Source organism: Cetorhinus maximus, chromosome 24 (genome assembly GCF_964194155.1).
Source record: "Cetorhinus maximus chromosome 24, sCetMax3.hap1.1, whole genome shotgun sequence".
Taxonomy (NCBI): Eukaryota; Metazoa; Chordata; class Chondrichthyes; order Lamniformes; family Cetorhinidae; genus Cetorhinus; species Cetorhinus maximus.
In genome coordinates this window covers 45,142,450-45,169,162 of record NC_135902.1, presented here as the reverse complement: position 1 = coordinate 45,169,162, position 26,713 = coordinate 45,142,450, and the positions used below count along the sequence as shown (strand labels likewise).

Sequence of the window (26,713 nt, the reverse complement as noted above, 5' to 3'; positions counted from 1 at the left end):
GGTATTTGACTCAGCATGGAAAGTTACTCGCACATGGCTGCTCACAACTATGCAGAGCCTCATGGTGGAGATCTCAAGATGCTGCATGGGAATTGGATCATCGAGGGTGGGCAGAGATGCAGGTCATCTCAACTGAACAATTGAAGGGGAACCCAGCATGTGGTACTTACAATGCTAGGGCATTGGGATAGATGAGTGTGTGAAGGGCAAAGGCTCAGCGTGCACGGGAGACCTGATACACATTGCTCGCAAGGGCCCTGGTGAATAGCTTTGCCTTCCTGGACATCCATGATTCCGGGGGGCATAGACGCAGGCTGGGTTGTCCCTCAGAAGATGTTGGGGGTGTGGGCCGCCACAGGCTTAAGGACTACATAGCAAATAAAGCACATCAGACCTCATTAAAGAGCAAGTAGACTATATTTACAAAACTGTCATAAGAATAACAATCATAGTGCACCCGTGCAAACATATGTGTAACCAAAACTTCTTATTCTTACATTCTCTACCACTTCTTCTAGGTGCTCCCCCGACATCCGCAGCAGGGGAGGAGTCAGCCTGCTGACCACTTTGCTCTGTTGTCTTGGATGACTTTGGTGGCTGTCCTCTGGAGACCTGAGGCCTGGATGGCCCTGGCTACTTTGGCTGTCCTGCTGTGGGCAGCTGCTCCCTCTGCGGTCACAGGGGATGAGGCTGAAGGGGTCACAGGCAAGGGAGATTCTGAAGGGCCAGATACTCCCAGAGAGTCCTGAGTGGAGGTCCCAGAGGTGTCCAATAGCCACTTCTCATCCTTTGGGTGCCCGAGGGCCTGTATCTGACTCCTTGAGAGACAAGGGCACCTGCAGGAAGGTCGAAGTGTCTCGTCCCCCTCTCGCGTAGCCATTGCGAAAGCTCAACCATGGCTACAGCGGTGGAGTGCAGGCCTGCGTGCATCTCTGGCAAAATCTGCTGGATCAGGGTCTCCATGGAGTCCACCACCCACACCAAGGAGACCTCCATGCATGCACAGGTTGACACCACTTCATCAGAGAGCAGGCAGATGGACTCCTCCATCTCATGTGCCATTCTGTTGAGGCTCTCCATTACCTATGCCTGATGTTCCCCCGCCTCCTGCTGCCTCTCCAGTATCTCATGGAAGGCCAATTCCAGGGGCTCGTCATTGGACTGGAACCTAGCAGATGCCTCTTCTCCAGCACTCCTCCAAGTGCTGGTGAGCTTGGCTGACCCTGCCTCCTCCTGCTGCGGACATGAGGTCATGCAGTGACCACCAGATTGTGAGACCCTTGCTGAGGTGTGTCTCTGCACTGGTGGAGGGTACAGGTGACTGCTGTGATGCCTCAATAGGTGCACTTTCTTCATCCTCCCCATGTCCTTGGTTCTCTGTGGGCTGGTGTGACTACTGGACAAGGCTTTGTCCTCCTGCCTTGCCCTCCATCTGGTGGTACCTGTATGTGAGAGAGGAGAGAGCGAGTGACTGCATGAACTGCCTCCAACATGGAGGAACACGTGACCCTTAGATTTCTATGACATACAGGGATCCTTACTAGATGGAGGCTGCAAGCCCATCTCTCCATCCCCACAGGGTCTGTCAGGTTCTTCTCCTGCCAGCTGGGCTGCCTGCTCCTTGAAGTCCATGAGGCTCTTGATGTCAGGCCGGTCCTCTCCCGTCTTCTCCCTTTCTCTACTATTGTGCCTTAGGCCCTGGGCACTGACCACCCTGGAGACTTCCTCCCATGCCGGGTTCGTCTGTTGGCTTGGCTTCTTTCCAACCTCTGGGTAGAGGACGCCCCTTCTGGCCTCCACTTCTTTCAACAGGATTTCCAGGGAGGCGACAGTGAATCTGGGGGCTGGAGGTCGCTGGAGTCTCTGGGCCATCTATAAGACCATAAGACGTAGGAGCAGATGTAGGATATTCGGCCTATTGAGTCTGCTCTGCCATTCAATGAGATCATGGCTGATCTGATAATTCTCAACTCCACTTTCCTGCCTTTTCCCCATAACCCTTGATTCTCTTACTGATTAAAAATCTGTCTTTCTCAGCCTTGAATATGCTTAACGTCCCACCCGCTACAGCCTTCTTCAGATTCACTACCCTCTGAGAGAAGAACTTCCTCTTCATCTTTGTCTCAAATGGGCGACCCCTTACTCTGAAATTATGCCCTCTGGTCTTAGCCTCTCCTACAAGGGGAAACAACCTCTCAGCATCTACCCTGTCAAACCCTCCAAGAATCTTATATGTTTCAATTAGGTTGCCTCTCATTCTTCTAAACTCCATTGAGTACAGGCCCAATCTACTCAACCTCTCCTCATAAGAAAATCAATCCATACCTAGGATCAACCTAATGAACCTTCTCTGGACTGCCTCCAATGACAGTATATCTTTCCTTAGATAACAGGACCAAAACTGTTCACAATATTTTAGGTGTTGTCTAACTAGTGCCTTGTATAGCTTTAGCAAGACTTCCCTATTTTTATACTCCATTCCCTTTGAAATGAAGGCCAACATTCTGTTTGCATCTCCTCCTTGAATGACAGGTAGTTTGAGGTCCAGGTGCCTTTTAAATGTGATGCCCCAATATGATGGCGGAGAATGTGCCATGCAGCCTACCCCACTGCATGAAACGTTGGTCAATCTCTAACTGCATAATTACTGAGGTTGGCATCATGCGATTTGGCGCGAATTCCCACCAGCCTACACCTTGGGAAACTCCCTCTTCCCACCCCAGCCATTGAACTTAATCCTGGATAGGAAAATTCCACCCAATGGATGTGCCAGCTATGATTTTCTGAAATTCCTTAGATTTGGGAACAGTGCCATCAGATTGGAAGTTGGCAAATGTAACACCACTTTTCAAGAAAGGAGGGAGAGAGAAACAATGAATTACAGGTCAGTTGGCCTGACATTAGTTGTTGGAAAAATGCTGGAATCTATTATTATGGAAGTCTTAACAGTGCACTTTGACAATGCAACTGGTAGGGGAGATAAAGGGGGACTGGTTAATTTAGATTTCTCACAGGCATTCGATGAGGAGCCACACAAAAGGTTAATAGACAAGTTATGGGCTCATGGAGTTAGGGGTAATATATTAGCATGGATAGAGGGTTGGTTAATGGACAGGAAGCAGAGAGTGGGCATAAACAGGGCTTTTTAAAGTAAGCAGGCTGTGACTAGTGAAGTACCACAAGGATCAGTGCTGGGGCCTCAGCTATTTACAATCTATATTAATTACTTGGATGAAGAGGCAGAGAGTAATGTATCTACGTTTTCTGATGATACAAAGCCAGGTGGAAAGGTAAGCTGTGGGGAGGCCACGGAGAGGCTGCAAAGATATATAGACAGGTTAAGTGAATGGGCAACAAGATGGCACATGGAGGGGAAGTATGAAGTTACTCACTTTTGTCAAAAGAATAGAAAAGCAGAATATTTTTTAAAGGTGTGAAACGTGTAAATATTGATGTTCAAAGAGACTTGGGTGTGCTCGTACAAGGAATGCAATAAGTTAGCATGCATGTGCAGCAAGCAATTAGGAAGGCAAATGTCATGTTCGCCTTTCTTGCAAGGGGATTCAAGTACAGGAATAAAGACGTATTGGTACAATTGAACAGAACTTTGGTGAGACCATACCTGGAAAACTGTGCAGTTTTGGTGTCCATATTTAAGGAAGGAGATACTTGCATTGGAGGTGGTACAGCGAAGATACACTAAATTGGTCCCTGGGATGAGGGTGTTGTCCTGTGATGGGAGGCTGAGTAAATTGGGCCTATATTCTCTGGAATTTAGAAGAATGAGAGGCAATCTCATCGAAACATACAAAATTCTGAAGGGGCTTGATAGGGTAGAACCAGATTTTTGCTGGTTGGGAATTTAAACTATGAGGGCACAGTCTCAGAATAAAGAGCCAATCATTTAGGACTGAGTTGAAGAGTAATTACTTCACTCAAAGACTGGTGAATCTTTTGGAATTCTCTACCCCAGAGAGTTGTGGATGCTCCATCGTCGATTACATTTAAGGCTGGGATAGACAGATTTTTGGTCTCTGAGGTAATCAAGGGATATGGATGGGAAAGTAGAATTGAAGCCCAAGGTCAGCCATGATTGTACTGAATGGTGGAGCAAGCTCGATGGGCCTTTTGGCCTATTCCTGTTTCTATTTCTTATGTCCTTGTCACTGTCAAGAAACATGTAAGAGTCTGGCTCCAACTTGGCAGACAGCATTGTGCCTATATTCTCTTTCTTTCTCAGCTCCCGCAGCTCCATTGGTCTATCATGCTGCTGACCCAAAGGTTCTGGAACTGCATACCCATTGCAGCTTTATGTGCACAGGTCACCCATTCCTCTACAATCCTGTGAGGGTGCAGTACCAATCCTTGCTAAGCCCAGGAACTCACAACATCTCCAGAAACACCCCACAGCAGTTCCAGATGCTTTACAATTGCAGAAATTCTTCAAAATCATCTCTTCCACAAGTTGGCAGCCCGACCCTTTAAATAATGCTAGTGCAGGGTTCAGGTTGTAGCTCAACACCTTGTCTTTATAAAGTGACGTGTATTTGTTGCCTAGTCCTGTGTGGTCTAAATTAGGGATTCTGGTGTCACAGCAGCCGCAATGCACCTCAGCAAAATGATGCTAGGTACTAGAGACGGTATTATGTGTATGCAATTTGCTTCCCTTCAGCTCCCCTGTCCCAATCTCAACCCTATCCCATTAAACCGATGAATGGTAACCTGCAGGATGGTATAGTAGCAGCTGTTCCTAGGCATTTACCAGTTCAGTGGGTGGGAGAATTTGTGCCTCTTCCATTGACTTCCTCACCCAGAACAGATTGAAAGTTTGTTGGTGAAATTTCAATGATGCCCAAGAAACAATTATAGGCCAGTTTTACCAATACATTAATGCTAAAAAGTTAGTTAAGGAAAAAGTGGGACCTATCAGAGATGAAGATGGAAACTTGTGTGTAGATGCAGAGGCTGTGGGAAGGGTTTTGAATGAATATTTTGTCTCCATGTTTACAAAGGAAAGGGAGGATGTAGATATAGTAGCCCAGGAGGAACATTGAGAGATATTGGACGGGATAGTCATAAAGAGAGAGGAAGTACTCGAAGGGTTGAAATCCTTGAAAGTTGTTAAGTCACCAGGGCCAGATGGATTGTTTTCGAGGCTGCTGAAGGAAGTCAGGGAGGAGATAGCAGATGCTCAAAGGATGATTTTCCAATTTTCTCTAGATACAGGAGAGGTACTGGAGGACTGGAGAAATGCAAACGTAGTTCCATTGTTTAAAAAGGTATCAAAGGAAATGCCAAACAATTATAGGCCAGTTAGTCTTACATCGATGGTGAGCAAATTAGTAGAATCAATCCTGAGAGATAGGATTAACTGTCATGTGGAAAGGCATGGACTAGTCAGGAATGGTCAGCATGGATTTGTTAAAGGAAGGTCTTGCCTCACAAATTTGATTGAATTCTTTGAGGAAGTGACAAGAAGGGTTGATGAAGGTAGTGCAGTGGATGTTGTGTACATGGATTTTAGCAAGGCATTTGACAAGGTCCCACATGGCAGATTGGCCAGGAAAGTAAAAGCCCATGGGATTCAGGGTGTGGCAAACTGGATAAAAGGTTGGCTTTGTAACAGGAAACAAAGGGTAATGGTCGATGGATGCCCTTGTGAATGGAAAGTTGTCTCAAGTAGGTTCCACAGGGCTTGGTGTTGGGACCCTTGGTGTTTGTCTAATATATTAACGATTTGGGCATGAACGTGGGGGGGCACGATTGGGAAAGTTGCAGATGACACAAAGATTGGCCGAGTAGTGGATAGTGTAGAGGATAGCCATAATCTCCAAAATGATATCGATGGGTTGGTGGAGTGGGCGGTAAAGTGGCAGATGGATTTTAACATAGAGAGTGTGATGTCATACATTTAGGGAGGTCAAACAGTTACAGGGATTACAAAATAAATGGGAATATACTAAGAGAGGTAGATGAAGTGAGAGATCTTGGTGTACAAGTACACAGGTCCCTGAAGGCAGCAGTTTAAAGTTGTGAAGAATGCATATGGAATGCTCTCCTTCATTGGCAGAGGAATAGGATATAAAAGTAAGGATATAATGTTGGAATTGTATAGAATACTGGTGAGGCCACAACTGGAGTATTGTGTGCAGTTCTGGTCACCACATTACAAGAAGGATGTAATAGCTCTGGAGAGAGTGCAGAGGAGGTTTACAAGAATGTTGCCAGGGTTAGAAAAGTGTAGCTACGAGGAGAGATTGGATAGGTTGGGGTTATTTTCCTTAGAACAAGGAAGGCTGAGAGGTGACTTGATTCAGGTATACAAAATTATGAGGGGAATGGATAGAGTGGACAAGATAAAATTGTTTCCCTTGGTGGAGAATTCTAGAACCAGGGGACATAGATTTAAGATAAGTGGCAGAAGGTGTAGGGGGGACACGAAGAAGAACTTTTTTACATAGAGGGTAGTGGGGGTCTGGAATTCGCTGCCCAAGTTGGTGCTAGAGGCAGAAACTTTAAACTCTTTTAAAAAGTACCTGGATCTGCACCTAAAATGCTGTAAGCTGCAGGGCTTTGGGCTGGGTGCAGGAAGGTGGGATTAGAAAGGGCACCTGGGTGTCCTTGGGCTGGCATGGACAAGATGGACTGAATGGCCTCCTTCTGTGATGTAACTTTTCTATGATTCTATGGTTCTAAGAGTAAAAATATGCTGGGCCTTGAAATTGCTTCAATGGGTGAGTTTTAAATTGACATAAAAACTGACATGTCAAAAACTATCTTCCAATTAATATTGGGGTTAGGGTCCTGTATCCTTTAACAAGAATGTATAAATTAGTTACCTTATCTAAAGCACCTACCCAATGCCTCCACATCCTTCAGTGGATCAACTCCTGGTGAGAGAATAAAGAATATTGGAATGGAAGGACTGCTTTCTTCATATGATTTTGCAAATTCCATACTACGACCCTCCACATATTTAGCTCCAAGCTTCTCCTCCACAAAGCCACTGTAAAATTTCAAATAACATTGTATGATATGATCAAAGTTTTGAAATTAAAATTAATTTAAAAGTCAATTAAATTTTTCAAGATTAGGTTGATGAATTTTTGTTGTGATAGTGGGGGACAGTATAGTGAGGGAGATAGACATAGTTCCCCGCAGTTGAGAGCAAGAGCCCAGAAGCCTGTGTTGCCTGCCTTGTTTTGGGACATCTGCTCTGGGCTGGAAAGAAACTTGCAGTGGGAGGGGGAGGATTCAGTAGTCCACGGTGGTACCAACAGCATAGGTAGGACTAGGAAGAAGGTTCTGATAAGAGAGTATAAGCAGCTAGGGGTTAAATTAAAAAGCAGAACCTCAGAGATAATAATCTCTGGATTATTACCTGAGCCATGAGCAAATTTGCATAGGACAAATAAGATTGGGGAAAGTGGGAGCTGTACCGTTGAGACGGTCTTCACCTCAGCCATGCTGGGATCAGTGTTCTGCCGAGTGGTATAACTAGGGCAGTAGAGAGGGCTTTAAACTAAATAGTGGGCGTGAGGGAAGATGTGATAAACTAAAGAGAGGGGAGAAGGGAAGAGAGTAGGATAGCAGTAAGGGAAATAGTTATCAAAAATAGTTATCAGGAAGGGACAGAGTGGACAAACATAAGAGTGCACCAGCAGTTAAGGTTAGAGATTGTAAAAATAATAAGTCAGAATTAAGGGCACTCTATCTGAATGGCACAAATAGGGGTAAACAGGTATGATCGAATCACTTTTACAGACCTGGCTACAGTGTGACCATGGCTGGGAACTGAAACTTTAAGGGTATTCGGCATTTAGGAAGGATAAGCAAAAAGGAAAAGGAGGTGGGGCTGCACTGTTAATAAAGGATGGGATCAGTACATTGGTGAGAGAGAGGATCTTAGATCAGAAGATCAGGATGTAGAATCAGTTTGGGTGGAGTTAAGAAACAGCAAGGGGCAGCAAATTTGGTAGGAGTTTTTTATTGGCCACTAAATTGTAGTGGTAATGTAGGGCACAATATAAATCAGGAAATTAGAGATGCATGTAACAAGGGTAACACAGTAATCATGGGTAACTTCCGTCTACATATACACTGGGTAAACCTAATAGTAATACTGAGGATGATGAATTCCTGGAATGTATACGCAATGGTTGTCCAGAACAATATGGTGAGGAACCAACTAGAGAACGCATTATTTTACATCTAGTATTGTGCAATAAGAAAGGGCTAATTAATAATCTCATTGTAAAGGAGCCTTTAGGGAAGAGTGACTATAATATGGTAGAATTTTATATGAAGTTTGAAAGTGATGCAGTTCAATCCGAAACTAGGGTCTTTAATCTATACAAAGGAAACTACAAAAGTATGAAAGGTGCTAGTTGGGTTAGGTGGATTGGGGAACTACATTAAAAAGTATGATGGTAGACAGGCAATGGCTAGCATTAAAGGTTTGCAACAAATTTACATTCCTTGAAGGTACAACAAGCCAGCGGGAAAGATGATCCAACCGTGGCTAACAAGAGAAGTTAAGAAGAGTCATACGGACTCGAAACGTTAACTGTGTTCCTCTCCGCAGACTGCAGGTGCTGTCAGACCTGCTGAGTTTTTCCAGGTATTTTTATTTTTGTTTAAGAGAAGTTAAGGATTCAATCAGATGAAAGGAAAAGGTATTTAAAGTTGCCCAAAGCCTAAGGATTGGGAGCATTTTAAAATTCAGCAAAGGAGAACCAAGAAATTGATAAATAAAGAGAAAATAGAATATGAAATTAAACTAGCAAATAAAAATGTACTGTAAAAGATTCCATGATATGTGAAAAGGAACAGGTTAGTAAAGGCAAATGTGGGCCTGTTACAGGCAGAGAATGGGGAATGTATAATGGGTAACAAGGAAATGACAGAGAAACTAAACAAGCACTTTGTGTCAGTTTTCATGGAAGAAGAGACAAAAAACCTCCCAGAAATTTTGGGGAACCAAGGGACTAGTGAAATTGAGGATCTGAAAGAAATTAGTATTAGTAAAAAAGAACTGCTGAAGAAATTAATAGGGCTGAAAGTTGATAAGTCCCCTGGACCTGATTCTCTACATCCCAGAACATTGAAAGAGGTGGCTATAGAGAGAATGGATGCATTGGTGATCATCTTTCAAAATTCTATAGATTCTGGAATAGTGCCTGCAGATTGGAAGGTAGCAAATGTAACCCCACTATTTAAGAAAGGAGGGAGAGAGAAAATAGGGAACTACTGACCTGTTAGCCTGACATCAGTAGCAGGGAAAATGCTAGATACTATTCTATAGGATGTGATAACTGGGCACTTAGAAAATAATGGTGAGATTTGGTAGAGTCAACATGGATTTATGAAAGGGAAATTGTGTTTGACAAACCTGTTGGAGTTTTTTTTAGGATTTTATTAATAGAATAGATAAGGGAGTACCAGTGGATGCGGTGTATTTGAATTTTTAGAAGGCTTTCAATAAGATCCCACACAGGTGGTTGGTAAGCAAAATTAGAGTTTATGGGATTGGGAGAAATATATTGGCATGGATTGAGGATTGGTTAATGGATAGAAACAGATTAAGGATAAAGGGATCAACCTCAGGCTGGCAGGCTTTGACTAGTGAGATATGGCAAGGATCAGTGCTTGGGCCCCAGCTATTCACAATATTTATCAATGATTTGGATATGGGGACCAAATGTAATATTTCCAAGTTTACTGATGACCCAAAAGTTGGTGGGAATGTGAGTTGTGAGAAGGATGCAAAGAGGCTTCAAAGAGATTTAGACAAACTAAGTGAATGGGCAAGAACATAGCAAATAGAATATATCGTGTGGAAAAATGTTAAGTTATTCGCTTTGGTAGGAAAAACAGAAATGCAGAGTATTTCTTAAATGGGCAGAGTTTGAGAAGTGTTGATGCCCAAAGGCAACTGGGTGGACTTGTTCATAAGTCACTGAAAGCTAACATGTAGGAAAAACAGAAATGCAGAGTATTTCTTAAATGGGCAGAGTTTGAGAAGTGTTGATGCCCAAAGGCAACTGGGTGGACTTGTTCATAAGTCACTGAAAGCTAACATGTAGGTGCAACAAGCAATTAGGAAGGCAAATGGTATGTTAGCCTTTATTTCAAGAAGATTTGTGTACAGATCTCTTGCTGCAGCTGTATAGAGCCTTGGCGTGACCACACCTGGAGTACTGTGTGCAGTTTTGGTTTCCTTACCTAAGGAAGGATATATTGGCCATAGAGAAAGTGCAATGAAGGTTTACCAGACTAATACCTGGAATGGTGCGATTTTCCTATGAGGAAATATTAAGGAGACAGCCTGTATTCTCTAGAGTTTAGAAGAATGAGATGTAATCTCATTAAGGTGTACAAAATTCTTATACAGAATTCTTACATAGAATGTTTCCCCTGGCTGGGAGGTCTAGAATCAGGGTACACAGTTTCAGAATAAGAGGCAAACCATTTAGGACCTCGATTCCCCTGGTTGGGAGGTCTAGAATCAGGGTACAGAGTTTCAGAATAAGAGGCAAACCATTTAGGACCGCGATGAGGACGAATTTCTTCAGTTAGAAGGTAGTGAATCTTTGGAATTCTCTACCCCAGAGGGCTATGGAAGCCCAGTCATTGAGTATGCTCAAAGCAGAGGCCAATAGATTTCTAGACACCAATGACATCAAGGGATACGAGTATAGTGCAGGAAGATGGCATTGAGGTAGAAACCTAGCTATGATCTAGTTAAATGGCGGAGCAGGCTCAAGGGGCCGAATGACCTACTCCTCCTATGCTCCTATGTTCCTATGTTATCAAGAGCTATGGAGCAAAATACACATGATCCATTATCTGATTGGATGGTGAAACAGGGTCATGTTGATTTATTCTATCAATAAAGAAAATGGCAAAGCAATAATACTAATGGCATCCAATTGAACATTGAAATAAGAGTAGACCATTCAGCCCCTTAAGCCTATTCCTAATATTTTTTAAAGGATGAAGAGTTAGGAACAGTGGAGGTCCAAAGAGATTTAGGAGTCTTTGTACATAGACCACCAAAATATAGTAGTCAGGTCCAAAAAATAATCAAAAGGGTGAAGAAAATGTTAGCCTTTATAGCTAGAGGGCTAGAATATCAAGGGGTGGAATTTTGCTGCAAAGCCCTGGTTTGACAACATCTGGAGTACAATTCTGGGCATCGTACCTTAGAAAGGATATACTGGCTTTAGAAGGAATGTTGTCCAGATTGATCAGGTGGTATCAGACCTCCAACAGTAAGGTAATGAGGAAAGATTACATAAACTAGGCTTACATTCCCTGGAACATAGAAAGTTTAAAGGGTGATTTTATTGAGATTTTTAGGGTTTTGAAAGGAATTGATCAGGTGGATAGAGACTTCTTCCCATGGGCATTTGAGTTTAATATATGGGGACATAATTTTAAAATCAGAGTCAGACCATTCAGGAGAGAAGTTAAGAAACACTTATGCAAAGAGTGGTAAGTGTGTGAACTCTCTTCCGTAAAAAGCTAAAGATGCTAGCACAATTAATAACTTAAAATCTGAGAGTAGATTTTTGCTACTTAGTGTATTAATTGGACACGGAGGCAAAGGGCGGTGGAGGGTTGGGGTGGTGGGGAGGTGGATGGAGTTATGATATAGGTCAGACATGATCTCATTGAATAATGGAACAGGCTCAACGGGCTGTATGGCCTACTCCTGATCCTAAATTCCTCAACAATCATGGAATATAACTGCACATAGAAAACTACAATGCTATTACCTTCTAGCTCTTTCAGCTATATCTATATTAGAAAGGCTATGGTATAGGGTATATTTTACACTTCTGCACACAGGTGGCAAAGATGCTCACTAGTTATGATGAGACTAGAGTCTCCCTGCTCCACATTTGCCATCCACTAATGTCATTACATGACGGGCCTGAAATTGCTGCAATGGCAACTTTGGTGGCGAAAGCCATTAATTAGATTTTTTAGCTCATCATCAACATTGCACAATACTCAGATAGCTGGAATGTGGATTGTTGATGGTGCAGTGATGTTAGTAACAAATCAGAAACCTTGTGGAATGCATGGTTATTGGCTTATCTCGCATATCAATGAAATAGCACTAAAAAAGCTGAAACAACACTCCATTACGAAGATTGAGATTTGGCAGTGTCTACAACTATTAAAATGACCTTAAATCAAATTCTAAAACGTTGATAATATTTAGAAAATAAACTTAAACCATTGTAAAAAGCAATACAAAGTAACAAGCCAAAAGCAAAATAATGCAGATGCTGGAAATCTGAAATAAAAACAGAAAATGCTGGGAATACTGAGCAGATCAGCAGCAGCTGTGGAGAAAAAAAGGAGTTAATGGGCAAAATCTCCCCCCCATTCCGATAAGTGCAGGACGGGGCGTGAAAAACGGCACTTTTCCTGCTGGCCACACGGGTGTTTGCGCTGTATCATCTGCTTCCTACCTCATTAATTACGCACGCACGGGAAACATGTCGGATCGCTGGTGGGCGGCATCTGATTCACCCACCCAGCTGTCAACTAACCGGTTCCTCACTCCAGGCGCCATATTTAAACGGCACCCATGCACAGCTTTCTCAATCTCTCCAGCCCAGGACTGCTACAGATACCACTGATGGCCCAAGAAGGGAAGGAGACAGCAGCCCCAAGTTCAGTGACCCCTCCCTCGAACACCTGCTGGATGCAGTGGAGGCCCACCACCATGTCCCCTATCCCCGTGATGGCCCCAGGAGGTCCACCAGCCTCATCACTCTGGCTTGAGAGGCAGTCGCAGCAGTGGTCAGTGCTAACGCTGCCCACAAGAGGTCAGCCACCCAGTGCAAAAGGATGAATGATCTCATCCATGCCATAAGTCAACCATCTCATCACTCTCAACTCACACACTCAAAAGCCCATCACACAATCACAGAGCTCTCACTCACTGCCAGTTCAAGGGACATCACTTACTCTCTCACACACACCCTTGCATCTCCATTTGGCTTTATCTTCTCTGGAGGCTGCCTCCTCAACCCACACCATCTTGCACAGATCAATATGTGCCTCCAACACACCCTGGAATACCCCCATTTCCCAGTATAGCCATCACGCTGCACCTCTTCCCTTGCCTAAGGCCAGCTCTCCCCCTTCCCCAGGCAAGCACTAGCCCTGCAGCCATTGAAAAGCCACCCCCACCTTATGGCTGATCTGGTAGGTAGAGACCTGCCCATGAGCCCGCCTAAAAGTGATGTAGTGCTGCCTGCTAAGCCTGGTGCTGATGATCGCAAGTGCCGCCCGAAGCAAGGTAGGCAAACAAACCTCGAAGTCCCAAGTGAAGTGCAGCTCCCCGGTGCATGTCGCTTATGTGCAGTTGTGAAATGCCACATGCCCAGATGATCCAGCGTGGGGGAATGATTCTGGTGAGCAGGGCTTATAATGAGGTTCTAAACTATTGAAATTGGGCTCCCAAAGTGAAGTCTCACACACACTTTCACGTCTCCATCTGGCCTCATCTCCTCTGCCAGGCATCATTATCATCAGAAAATGCTGGAAAAACTCAGTAGGTCTAACAGCATCTGAGAGAAAACAGAGTTAACATTTTGAGTCCATATGACAGCAATCTTGGATGTCCCTGCCTCCGCCCGCTGTGGAGCAGTTTGTGCACTGTGCTCACCAGATTGTGACCCAGACACTTTTATGACTAGAAGAGTCATAAGGACTTGAAGCGTTAACTCTGTTTTTCTCTCCACAGATGCTGTTAGACCTGCTGAGTTTTTCCAGCATTTTCTGTTTTTGTTTCAGATTTTCAGCATCTGCAGTATTTTGCTTTTTGTTTTTATCGTTATCATCAGCCCTGGCATGTGTCTTGCTCACACTCTCTCCATCTGTTTTCATGCAGGACAAGCTCACACACAATAAAAGGGAGAGGTCCCAGACACTGTGGAGTGCAGGAACTCAAGGTTCTCACTCCCTTTGAAAATCGTGCCACTGAGCTGGCCAGAGAGGTCGTGGGCCATGCCTATGGTGACGGTGAGGTCACATGTGAGGATTCTGCACCAGCTCATCCCTCACTCAATGCTACTGTGAGTGCACTGTCCTGTTTTTTTATTTGGCTGCCATGCACTAATTATCTCTACTTTCTTTCATAGACACCTCTACCAGGCACCTGAGGCCCTCAACCAGCCAGGTGCTAAGCTTCAGCCTTGATGGCACCTCAGATAAGGAACCTGAGGACAGCACCTTTGAGGACCCTAAACAGCACTCACCCACACCCTCCATCAGCACAGAGACACACACCTTGGCCGGACGTGGTTCTAGTGCAGTCTCTGGGTCACAGTCTGGTGAGCGCAGTGCACAAACTGCTCCACAGTGGGCAGAGACAGGGACATCTGAGATTGCTGGCACTCGGAGAACTACTGGGGGCCACGGTTCTGCTGAGTTCAAGTCTGATGACAAGCCTCAGGACTAGGTCCTAAATCAGTTGCTAGAGCTGCAGCGACAATCACGGGAACAACAGGAAGGGATGTCAGCTGCATTCCTCAGATTGCAACGTATGATGGAGGAGTCTGTCCACCTTCAGTCTGAGGTGATAGCGGCTAGCATGCCAATGCACCGAGGTCAGCACTGGTAGAAGAATGAGAGGCGACCTTATTGAAACATATAAGATTCTTAGGGGACTTGAGAGGGTAGATGCTGAGAGGTTGTTTCCCCTTGTGGGAGAGTCTAGAACCAGAGGGCATAATCTCGGAGTAAGGGTCGCCCATTTAAGACAGAGATGAGGAAGAATTACTTCTCTCAGAGGTAGTGAATCTATGGAATTCTTTACTGCAGAGGGCTGTAGTGGTTGGGTCGTTAAGCATGTTCAAGGCTGAGATAGACAGATTTTTAATCAGTAAGGGAATCAAGGGTTATAGGGAAAAGACAGGAAAGTGGAGTTGAGGATTATCATATCAGCCATGATCCCATGGAATGGCAGAGCAGACTCGATGGGCCAAATGGCCCACTTCTGCTCCTACGTCTTATGGTCTAACATGCTTCGTGCCCTGCTGCTCTTCCACATTTTCCACAATGATCAAAAAAGTGGGCGGACGATTGCAGTACTTTTATCATCGATGAGTGTAGCCTTGGATGCCAAAAATTATTGCCTTCCAACTCTAACAGGACTCTGGGTGGCAACATAAGCAAGAAAAGACCACCAAACAGAAAAAATAACGGAAAAACCTTTAAAGATTTCCTCAAAAGCAGTGGGAGAGAAAAATTGTTTTTTGAAAATATTCAATTGACAATCATACTTATGATATTACAATATTTTTAAATCAAAATCTCTTTTGATTAGGAATGCCAGAATTAGATTATGTAACAATGTTGTAATATAAAGTGGTTATCCCAGATGAGGAAATCAGTCTTACATACCTTGCAAATATATAATTTGTGAACCATAGGCCTAGATTTTATCTCCTCCCTAACAATTGGAGCACACTCAAGTTGATGTAATATGCAGATATTTATAAATCGCATAAAAATGCAGATATTTATGGGGGCCCATTAAGACTACTTTAATCTGAGACCTGGGCCAGGATTTTCCACTCCCGTTCGCGGCGGGCGCCATGGCAGACAGGAGCAGAAAATATCGCGAGAAGGCCAGGAGTAGGTTTTCTGGCGTCGTAAAACCAGTTCGGGATTGTGTGCTTCAGCTGTCAATGGTGGGCTGTGTTTCTCGCCACGGAACATCGGGAACATTATTTCAATGAGATCTCCTTGCCAGAATCATCCCCCCCGCACTAGATCATCCGGGGTGTCAGCATGCAATTAGAATAATATGGTTAACAATGATATAAGCGACATGCACCTGGTGAGCTGCACTTCCCTCCTCACTTCAAGGCTAGTTTGTCTACCTTGCATCATGCAGCGCTCATGGGAATCAGCGTCAGGTTTCGCAGGCAGCACCATGTCGCTTTCAGGGAATTGTCACAGATAAGTCTCTACCTGCCAGACCAGTGGTAAGGTGGGGTGGTTTTTTATGGGATGCAGGGCTAAGCTTGCACTGGGGAAGTGGTGGGGGGTGGGGGCAAGTGGCCTCACACAGAAGAAGGGGCCCACATATATATGCATTCATGAGCTCACAGATGCCCTTTTTGCAAAGGCCCACAATTATGTCAGCTTTGACAGAGATCAAGCAAGACAGAACACCCGAGCATTGGGCATTGCTGAGATTGGCGGATTCCCATAGGTGCAGGGTGCCATTAATTACACTCATGTGGCTTTAAAAGCTCCCTGGCAACAGGCACTGCAATACGTAAACCAGAAAGGCTACCAATCGCTCAATGTACAGTTGGCCTGTGACCACAAGAAACCGATCATGCAGGTTTGTGCCAGATACCCAGGAAATGTCCACAACTCACACATCTTGAGCAGATCACCCTTCCTGGGCACCTTTGAGGGGCCAAACAGAATCCAGGGCTGGCTCCTCAGTGACATAGGGTACCTGCCCATTCGGCAGCCTCAGACTCCTGCAAAGAGAAGGTACAATGAGACTCATGTCGCTAGCCAAGCATTGGTGGAGCACACCATAGGGGTCTTAAAGATGCGATTCTGATGCCTGGACAGATCTAGCGGAGTACTCCTGTATAGTCCCCAGAGGGTCTCACAGATCATTGTGGCTTGCTGTGTGCTGCCCAACCTGGCACTGCAAAGGGGGGAGGACTTGCCAGATGGCGAGATGGAGGAGCTACACATCTCCTCTGATGAGTGGACCTCGAAGGAGATGAGGATAAGTTCGAGGAAGCCGAGTCTGCAGGAGAAGAGGCCACAGCACAGGCCAGACGAGGCAGGCTTGTACGTGAGGCCCTGATAGCCACCAGGAAGATGATGAATTGTAGTCAGTACCCTCTTGGGCAAGAGCCCTTCATCATGGGCTAGCATGAGCACCAGCATTGCAATTCCTCTCATTTCACCTATGTACTTAAATATGAGAGTGAGTAATTACACATCAGGCCGCATTGTCCTGATCCTTTGAAAGATGATGAACCCTCGGCAGCATATGTCTGAATGTGTGATGGGCTTGTAATTGTGAGAGTTGAGAGTGGCTGGCTTACCCTAGTGGAACGGATGAGATCATTCATCCTCTTCCTGCACTGGGTGGCTAACCTCTTCTGGACCGCGTTGGCACTGACCACCACTGCTACTGCCTCTCAAGCCTGATTGATCACCTTGCTGGACCTCCTGCAGCCAGAGCGGGGCTAGAGGACATGGCAGCAGGCCTTGACTGCATCCAGCAGGCACTCCAGTGAGGCATCACTGAATGTGGGGGCTGTCGTCTTCTTGGGTTTAGGGTCATGTCTTCAGTGGAGCAGTCCTGGGATGCCAACATTGAGAAGGTTCTCTGCGCCTGCACTTTAAATATGGCATGTGAGTGAGTGAGGAAGCGGTGAGCTGGTGGTGGGTTGGGTGAATCAGAGGCCACCCACCAGTGACCCAGCATGTTTCATGTGTGCGCATGGTTCAAACATGGACAAAAGAGCTGAACTCCCAAGGTGAGATGAGAGTGACTGCCTTTGACATTCAAGGCAGCACTTGACTGAGTGTGGCATCAAGGAGTCCTAGCAAAACTGGGGTCAATGGGAATCAGGGGGGAAACTCTCCGCCGGTTGGAGTCATACCTAGCACAAAGGAAGATGGTTGTGGTTGTTGGAGGTCAGTCACCTCAGCTCCAGGACATCAGTGCAGGAGTTCCTCAGGGTCATATCCTAGACCCAACCATCTTCAGCTGCTTCATCAATGACCTTCCTTCCATCATAAGGTCAGAAGTGGGGATGTTCGCTGATGATTGCACAATGTTCAGCATCATTCGCGACTCCTCAGATACTGAAGCAGTCCATGTCCAAATGCAGCAAGACCTGGACAATATCCAGGCTTGGGCTGACAAGCGGCAAGTAACATTCGCTTCACACAAGTGTCAGGCAATGACCATCTCCAACAAGAGAGAATCCAACCATCGCCCCTTGATGTTCAATGGCATTACCATCACTGAATCCCTTACTATCAACATCCTGGGGGTTACCATAGACCAAAAACTGAACTGGACTAGCCATATAAATACTGTGGTTACAAGAGCAGGAACTGTGCGATGAATAACTTGCCTCCTGATTCCCCAAAGCCTGTCCACCATCTACAAGGCACAAGTCAGGAGTGTGATGGAATACTCCCGACTTGCCTGGATGAGTGCAGTTCCGACAACACTGAAGAAGCTGGACACCATCCAGGACAAAGCAATCCCCTTGATTGGCACCACATCCACAAACATTCACTCCCTCCACCAGCAACGCACAGTAGTATCAGTGTGTACCATCTACAAGATGCACTTTAGGAATTCACCAAGGCTCCTGAGACAGCACCTTCCAAACCCACGACCAATACCACCTAGAAGGACAAGGGCAGCAGATAGATGGGAACACCACCACCTGGAAGTTCCCCTCCAAGTCACTCTCCATCCTGACTTGGAAATATATCGCTGTTCCTTCGAGGTAGCTGGGTCAAAATCCTGGAACTCCCTTCCTAACAGCACTGTGGTCCACCACCACCTTCTTGAGGGCAAGTAGGGATGGACAATAAATGTTGGCCCAGCCAGCGAAGCCCACATCCCATGAATGAATAAAAAAGAATCAATGAGGTGGGGAGGGGACAATATGGCGTGAAAACCTGCCATGCCATTTTTCATGTCGACTCCTGCACCTAGTACATTGGTGGGGGGAGCATCCCGCTCCTGAACAGGGTGATAGTGGTAGCTTCCTGCCAGACCTAACCTGCTGGAATAGGAATTAAGGGCAGAAGAGGCCTAAGGCCAATATATATATAAAAAATACAGGTTTCATTACGGGCAAGGATGAGCAGAGTGCTCTTCCCCACATGGAAAGTTTGGGTCTCTCCAGCCGAGGTCATCCGACACCCCAAGACTGTGATTCTCCACCAAGAGGCCTCAAAGTCACTTACCTTGTGCCTGGGTCTGTTCCCTGATCCCAGATGTTGCCTTGGACTTTACTGATTGTAACAATGGGAACCTGCTTCCCACCAAAATTCCCAAATGGCTTGGTCGTGAATATGCCTGTAGGCATGAAAATGAGGTACGGTTGTTACAATTAGCTGAGGCAGCTTATTGGTGCTCAGTATCTGAGGAGTCGTGAATGGTACTGAATATTGTGTAATCATCAGCGAACATCCCCACTTCTGACCTTATGATGGAGAGATGGTCATTGATGAAGCAGCTGAACATGGCTGGGCCTAGGACATTACCCTAAAGAATTCTTGCAGTGATGTCCTGTGACTGAGATGATTGACCTTCAACAACCACAACCATCTTCCTTTGTGCTAGGCATGACTCCAACCAGTGGAGAGTCTTTCCCCTTTGACTTCAGTTTTGCTGGGGCTGCTTGATGCCACACTCACCTCACCTCTAAGGGAGCCTGCCATGAATATATAGCATCAATCCAATCCCCATGACTGGGGTCATGGTGAGGTTGGAACAGCAGGCAGAAGACGCATTCTGACCCTTTGGAGTCAGAAAGGGAAATTCTAAATAACAACTGAGGACATAATCTTCTTTACTTGAACAATAAACATTTTTCAAAGTTACCCACTGGGCATCCTTCACTAACATGAATACTTATTTTCAAGTTACTGTGCATTTTGCAACGATACACCATCAGACTATGATACAGCACCTAACAGCATATGTCATTCTGTCTGGTCTCATACATCGCATCATGCACAGTTTCTCCATTGGTCCTTTATTTTTCCATTCTTGTGGCAATTTCTCCTTCTCTGGAGCTTCTGACTCCACAATTTTCTTCCAACGGTTGGCTGAACCTTCTATATCACTGTCTAGATTCTTAAACTGTTCCATTTCTGCCAAGACCTTTGAAGTAAAATTCAGAGAATTATACATATACAAATATATATATATATAAGATTTCCAACCAAATGCACATTTGCATGACAAATATAAAATAACATTTTCATTTGTCAACAGCACATTAAACGGACACAATTAATGGTTTGCTTTACTTTCATGCATTAGCATTTCAGAGAAACGTAGGTCTGGAAATCCCCCATTTACCTGTCCCATATATGATATGGCAAAGTGGCCTCAACAGTAGGTCAGACGGTGAGCCTTGCCACTGTCTCATCTCCCCAATCTTGATTTTACTTTCCCCCCTGCTGAAACTGTCACTGTCTGCCCTTTCCTCTCCACTGCATGCAAATGCTGGCAAGGAGGCATAGCCAGATTTCCAGTTAACTTTCTTTCCATCTGCACCTCTTCTTAAAACTCCTTGGGACTGCCAGGTGAAGCCTTGTGAATAGCAGTAGAAAGGCCCCAAACTGTGAGAATGCTGGGAGAGGGCTTTATAGTGATCTTCTTTTCCTCTAATTTGGCCCCAAACATCTACCTTCATCTTCACCTATAAGCCTGAGCTAACTGCTTCTTTGAACTCCTTCTACCCTGGCCCCATGCCTTTTCAGGTGCAGCTTTAGCAGTTACACTGCAGATCATCTGCATTTTCCTGGGGGAGCTAGCAGGCTTTTGCTGGTATGGATAATGTCGGATGCCTGCCTATGAATATATAACAACAATTGAACCCCTATTACAGGGTTGAGGCAGCAGGCAGAAGACCCATTCTGGCCTTATGGAGTCAGGAAAGGAAATTCAAGCCTGTAGCGCCAACTTTGTTGGAATCTAAAAGCGCTTTCGTTCCGGTCAAACACTGCGAACTGTGGCGGTAAACGGCAAATAAATGCACCAAGTGCACAATACTGATGTTGAACTCTACACCAGTTAGGAGAAATGCATGTAAAAAAATCAAGTAGGTCTAGGGACATTCCCTTGGAAATAAATGCTTATCATACAGAGTCCTTTGGAACATCGAGATCAGGAGTGTGAAACAGTGCAGCTATTTGCGAATTTATCAATATAGGGGATCTGTGACATTTTTTATAATAGCTAAATGTTGTTGTATGTCCATGGAGTGACAGACCATCATACCCTTCATTGAAAAAAATGTTTTATGGATATGTGCAAACATTTCCTTCTTGTCTAGTTAACTGCAAAATGACATGGTTTAGCTATTCGTTTAAGAGTTTTGTTGCTCCAATTATTTCCTGAAGAACAGAATTTAATCATGTGAAGAGAATGTACTACAGATGTGTTGCAAAATAAATCTATAAGGCCAATATCTGCAGAATGAATCTATTGCTGGATAAAATGTACAAGCAAAAGGATTCACTCCTTCAATTAGATGGAAGGCCTCATCAGTTCATTAATATTGCCTTGTGGGATTATTTTTAAAAAAAATTTCCTTCAGTAGAATGCTGTGGCTGGCAGATAGGAACATAGAAGTAGGAGTAGGCCATTCAGTCCTTTGAACTTGCTTTAATTAGAGCATGACTTGTTGAGAGTGTTGGCTACAGAACAGTGTCTCTTAAAGAAGTCTTCAGTAGGTTAACTGTAAGTCTTCATTAACAAGTAGAACTACTTACACATGTACACTAAAGGGTAGAGGCTGTCATGTGTTTTATAATTATATAAAAGCACCAATCACTCAAAGGATTGGGTACACACGTGTGGGTTCATTTCCGAATTCTAGGCACATGTGAAAAGATATACAGAGGCATAAACTTGAAGACAACAGCAGCAGAGTTGTGTGCTCTGCTTATAAGCCAAAGTGAAATTAAAACATGGTCACATGATACACTTCCATCCTAGTGATGTCATGTTATAATCCCTTAAATGCATATTACAACATCCCTCTTTCTTTACAAAGGTATTTTCCCCCTTCCAAAGAAGCATAACTATTTACAATACATGTCCATGTTTAGTTACCATCACAGAAGTGTATAGAACTGATGAATCTATGAGTCTCCAAAGCATAGAGGTAATCTGTTGATACCCCCAAATCTTGTAATGGTAACCTTGTTTGGAAGTTTCTTTAATTGCTCACAGTGATTTATCAGGTTGTCCTTCCTGGTTGCATTTGGAATCTTGTCCTTGATTGAATAGGACCACACAGTGGTTGAGGAGCTTGATTGGATCTGATTTGTCCTTGGCTACGCCTCACCGTTGTGCCTTTGTATGTAATGACTTCATAGGACCTTGGTTCTGAACAAATCCTTGTCACATTGGTTGATTGCCATGTACCTTCCATGAGATGCTGGATATGAACTTGTTGTTCCAACTGTAAACTTGGCAATTCTGTACCTGTATTTTTATCGTATACTTTGGTCATCTTCTCTTGCAGTTTCAAAAGTTGCTCTCTAGATTCTGAGAGAATAGAGTGAGTAAGAGTTGCTAAATTGGCATGCACTGGTTTACCAGACATGAGCTCTGCCGGTGATGGAATAGTTGCACTTAAAGGTGTTTCTCTTAAATGTAACATTGCAATGTGTAGATCTTGTTTGGTTTGTCTACATTTGAGAATTAGGGATTTCACTGAGCAAGTAATTCACTCAGCTAGGCCATTAGATGTAGGGTAATGAGGAGAAGAAGTAGTATGATCAATATTCCACTTCTCATACCATGGTTTACCAATAAATTGCAGACCGTTATTCATAATGATCTCTCTCGGCATACCAAATAAGCAGAAAATAGCAGGTAGAGTGCGCGTCACAATGGTGCTTGACGTATTATGCAATTGTTGAATAATGGGGTACTTGGCAAAGTGGTCGACGATGACAATGAAGTCTGCCATGGGCATGAAAGAGGTCAGATGTGATTTTGGACCAAGTGTGGGTAGGAACTTCATGTGGAATCAGTGGTTCTTTATGCTGAATTGGCATGATCTTGACATGCTTCGCACTTTTTGATGATGAATTCAATGTCATTATTCATACCCAACCAATAGACTGCCTCTCTTGCGATACTTCCCATCTGATATATGCTTATATGTGAGTAATGAAGTTGAAGAACAACATCAGGCTGCAAAGATTCCAGTATTATGGCCTGTCTGACTTTAAAAATGACTCCTCAGGAAATGCCTAGCTCATCCCGGTAAGGCCAAAATGGTCTCACGTGTTTGTGGACATGCTGAATTGAATCAGGCCATCATTTGATGATAGTTTTTCACAGTTTCGGTAGTGTAGAATCTTTCATGGTTTCTTCTTGTAGCTGATAGTATTTGCATTCTACTGCAAGTGTAACATTGCAGCTCCCTTGAAACTGCCAATGTTGTTGAAACATTCTGGTATTTAAATGTTAGGTCATGAACTGAGGTGATAGGAATACTTTCTGAGGTTGATCTGCTGTATGAAGTCTGACTATTCCATGGATTATCACTAATGTGAGGTCATGGCATGCCGGTCGACTTGCGATCACCGGGCCTTTAGTCTCCACGATGTAGAAGATCTGTGGCACCCAGATGATTGATTGTACTTGCACTCCAGGACTATGGATCCTGCGCATGGAATTAGTGAACCATCGTACACTGAAAAGTTGTGCAGTAGGATGTTTTGACATGGCCCTCCACATCTGTAGATACATGTCTTTTAAAGTTTGCAGGGGTAGTATGTTGGCACTTGCCCCTGTGTCAAATCTTGGCCAATAACGAATAGATACCAACTTTCTTAGGACAGATAATTTCAATTTTGGCAAACATTTCAGACAGTCTGTTTTCCATGAGATTGACGTGTGAAACATGTATTCACTTCTCTTCATCTCGTCATGCAGCGTCATGTTTTGGTTTGTCAATTATCTAATGTATATGTTGCTGACTGGATACCAGATGGTCATTCTTGCTTGAAGGCATCCGTTGTGTATAGTCTGTTCAGATCTGTGCACAGCTCTTTATGGCTGCGTCAGCCTAAGCTCCAGTGCACTGCTGCTGCCAATGGTCTTTTCTGCCATATGGTTTGCAGAATTGCTGGAAAGCTGGGCATTTCCTTGGTGCATGCAGAAGGCCACACCTTCCACATGATTTGCTAAGTTGGGTGTTTCAGTAAGTGCATCAACAATTGGGGCTATGCTTAGGACTTGTAAGCTTTGTTGACATCTGAGGATTGTTTTGTACTTACATCCATCCTTGAGCAGGTACAGGATGCTATAGATTTTGGACTTGTTTAGCAGATCTTTCAGGAACTATTCTATGGGAGTGGATGTGATCACCAACTCAACAATTAGGTCTGCCCGCTCTGCATTTGAAGAATCACAGTTCGTGCCCTTTTCTCTTTATTTGCTGATGAAGTGGTCTATGGATTCTGTAGGCTGTTGTCAAAATGATGAACTCTAGCCAATGAATATGAAAGTTTAACTCATTCTGAACTGGTCTTCCAATGAAGTCCATATCTTTTGGGGATCCTTTAGCTCTTTTGCTGTTAATTCTGATGTGTTTAGCCTTCATTCCCAATTACTAGGCAAATTTTTATGGCTTGCTTGACTGGTTCAGACACACCTGAATCAAGAACCTATAGTTTTGTACGCTGTTTAAACATATTGAATTTGGATAGTAGGTCAGCTGCATCCCAAACCAGACTGGGGAATTTTGTGGAGATACTGACAATATCCCTTTGACCTTCCTTCTATTTATAGTCCCTGGGATGAGTGTCACTGTAGCCACTTTTGGGTGTTTTTCTGAAGCTCCGCCCATTATAATCACAACATTCTCTGGCCTGATTTTTATGACATTTCTTTGTTTTTTTCTTTTGTTTGGCTCTCTCTTACTCGTTATTGATCTGGCCCATGCCCTGGTCAATCACCTCTCCCAGCTGAGCTAACCCAGTGCTGATCCCTTTGATGCACTGTACTAATCACTTGACTGGCAGATTATCCACTGAAATCTCACCACAAGGGATCCGTCTGCTTAGCAGCTCTTCATTTGACCACAGTGGGCAGAATTGTCCTAAATTTGCAAAAAGTGCGGTAGAGGATGGGAAAAAGGATGTTTTACCCGCCAGCTCCACTGGTGGGTTTTCGTGCTGTGTCATCCCATTCTTGGTGCATCCCATTCACGGGAAACACGGCGGATTGTTGGCGGGCAGACTCGGATTTGACCACCACCCTGTAACCTCAACGCTTCCTTGCTTTAAATCATATTTAAAACGCACCAGAGTGCATGCCTACTTCATCTCTTCAGACCAGGACTGCTCCAGATGACTGATGGCCCTGAAAGCAAAGAAGGTGGCAGCCCTCAAATTTAGTGATGCCGCTCTGGGGCGCTTGCTGGATGCAGTGGAAGGTTACCGCGAAGTCATCTACCCCCGCGCTGGCTGCAGGAGGACCAGAGTCACCAATCTAGCCTGGGAGGTGATGGCAGCAGTGGTCAGCGCCAATGGAGCACAGGGGAGGTCAGCCATCCAGTGCAGGAAGAGGATGAATGCTCTCGTCTGTTCTGCCAGGCTAAGTCAACCACCTCATTACTCCCAACTCTCACACTCACAAACCCATCACACATCCACAGAGATTTCATACCTAGGGGGTCAACACCACTAACTCTCCCTCACATCTCCATCAGGCTCACATCCTCTGGACCTCATGTCCTCATCCCGTCCATGGCTCTGCTCACCACACAAAGGTTCCACGCCGTGCCATGCATCCTGCTCACACTCTCTCCATCTGTTTTCACTCAGGAGCAACTGGCTCACAACAGCAGACAAATGTCCCACACCAGGGGTGCAATGACCCACATTAGGCCTCTCACTCACTTTGAGGAATGTGCCATCGCGCTAACTGATGAGGACGTGGTCTGTGCCTGCGGCAACAGTGACATCAGCGGCGAACACCCACGTGAAGATCCTCTACCACATCATCCCTCTCTCAGTGCAACTCTGTGCTCTCTCTCCTGCATTTGACTCTGCTGCCATGCACTAGTTATCTCTATGTTGGTTCACAGGGAGCCACCAAGTGACTGACTCAGCCAGCCAGTCCCTCAGCTCCATCCACATTCTCATCTCCAGCCAAATGGACACCTCCTCCATTGAAGAGCTGGAAATAAGCAGCCTGAAAGATCCATCATAGCGCTTACCCACAGCCTCCACCAGCGCAGAGACACACCTCAGTTGGACTTGAATCGAGAGCAGTCTTGGGTTCACAGTGTGTCCACAGCAGGAGGAGGCAGGTTAAGCTGAGCTCCCCTGCACTCGGAGGACTGCTGGGGAAGAGGCATCTGTGAGGTTGAAGTCAGAGTCAGATGTCGAGCCTCTGGATTCGGCCTCCCAACTCATTGTGGAGAGTCAGCAGAAGGCGGGGGGACATCACGCAGAGTTGTTGGAAGTCCTCAACAGAGAGGCACACAAGTCAGAGGAGTGTTTGCAGCTGCTCTCTGAAGTGGTGCCCACATGTGTGCACGTGGGAAGGATGGTGGACGCCATGGAGACCCTGGTCCAGCAGAACAAAAAGATGAACGCAGACCTGCATTCCATCATGGTAGCCATGGGTGAGTTCCTGCAGTCGCAATGTGAGGAAGAAATGTGGCACCTTGATGTCTCTCCAGGTGTTCCTTCCCCTCAAGGAGTCAGGCCGGGACCTCCGGGCACCCGAAGGGAGAAACAGCAGCAGCTGGACATCCCTGGGTCATTAGCTCAGGAATCTCAGATGCTGTCCTCTCCCTCTGAGTTTCCTTTGCCTGTGACCCCTTCAACCTCATCCTCTGTCACCGCAGAGGGAGCGGCTGGCCCACAGGAGGACAGTCAAAGCAAGCTGGGGCCCTCAAGGCTTTGG

General features: G+C 45.0%; 1 protein-coding gene across 1 annotated transcript in view; it reads right to left on the bottom strand.

Moving 5' to 3' along the window:
• The window catches only part of LOC144699540 (dynein axonemal heavy chain 17-like), a 785,608-nt gene that overhangs the window by 45,359 nt on the left and 713,536 nt on the right, over positions 1-26,713 (bottom strand). The window contains 2 exon segments of the mRNA XM_078570587.1: positions 6,858-7,006; positions 19,734-19,927. Of these exon segments, the coding sequence (XP_078426713.1) occupies positions 6,858-7,006; positions 19,734-19,927 (343 nt within the window).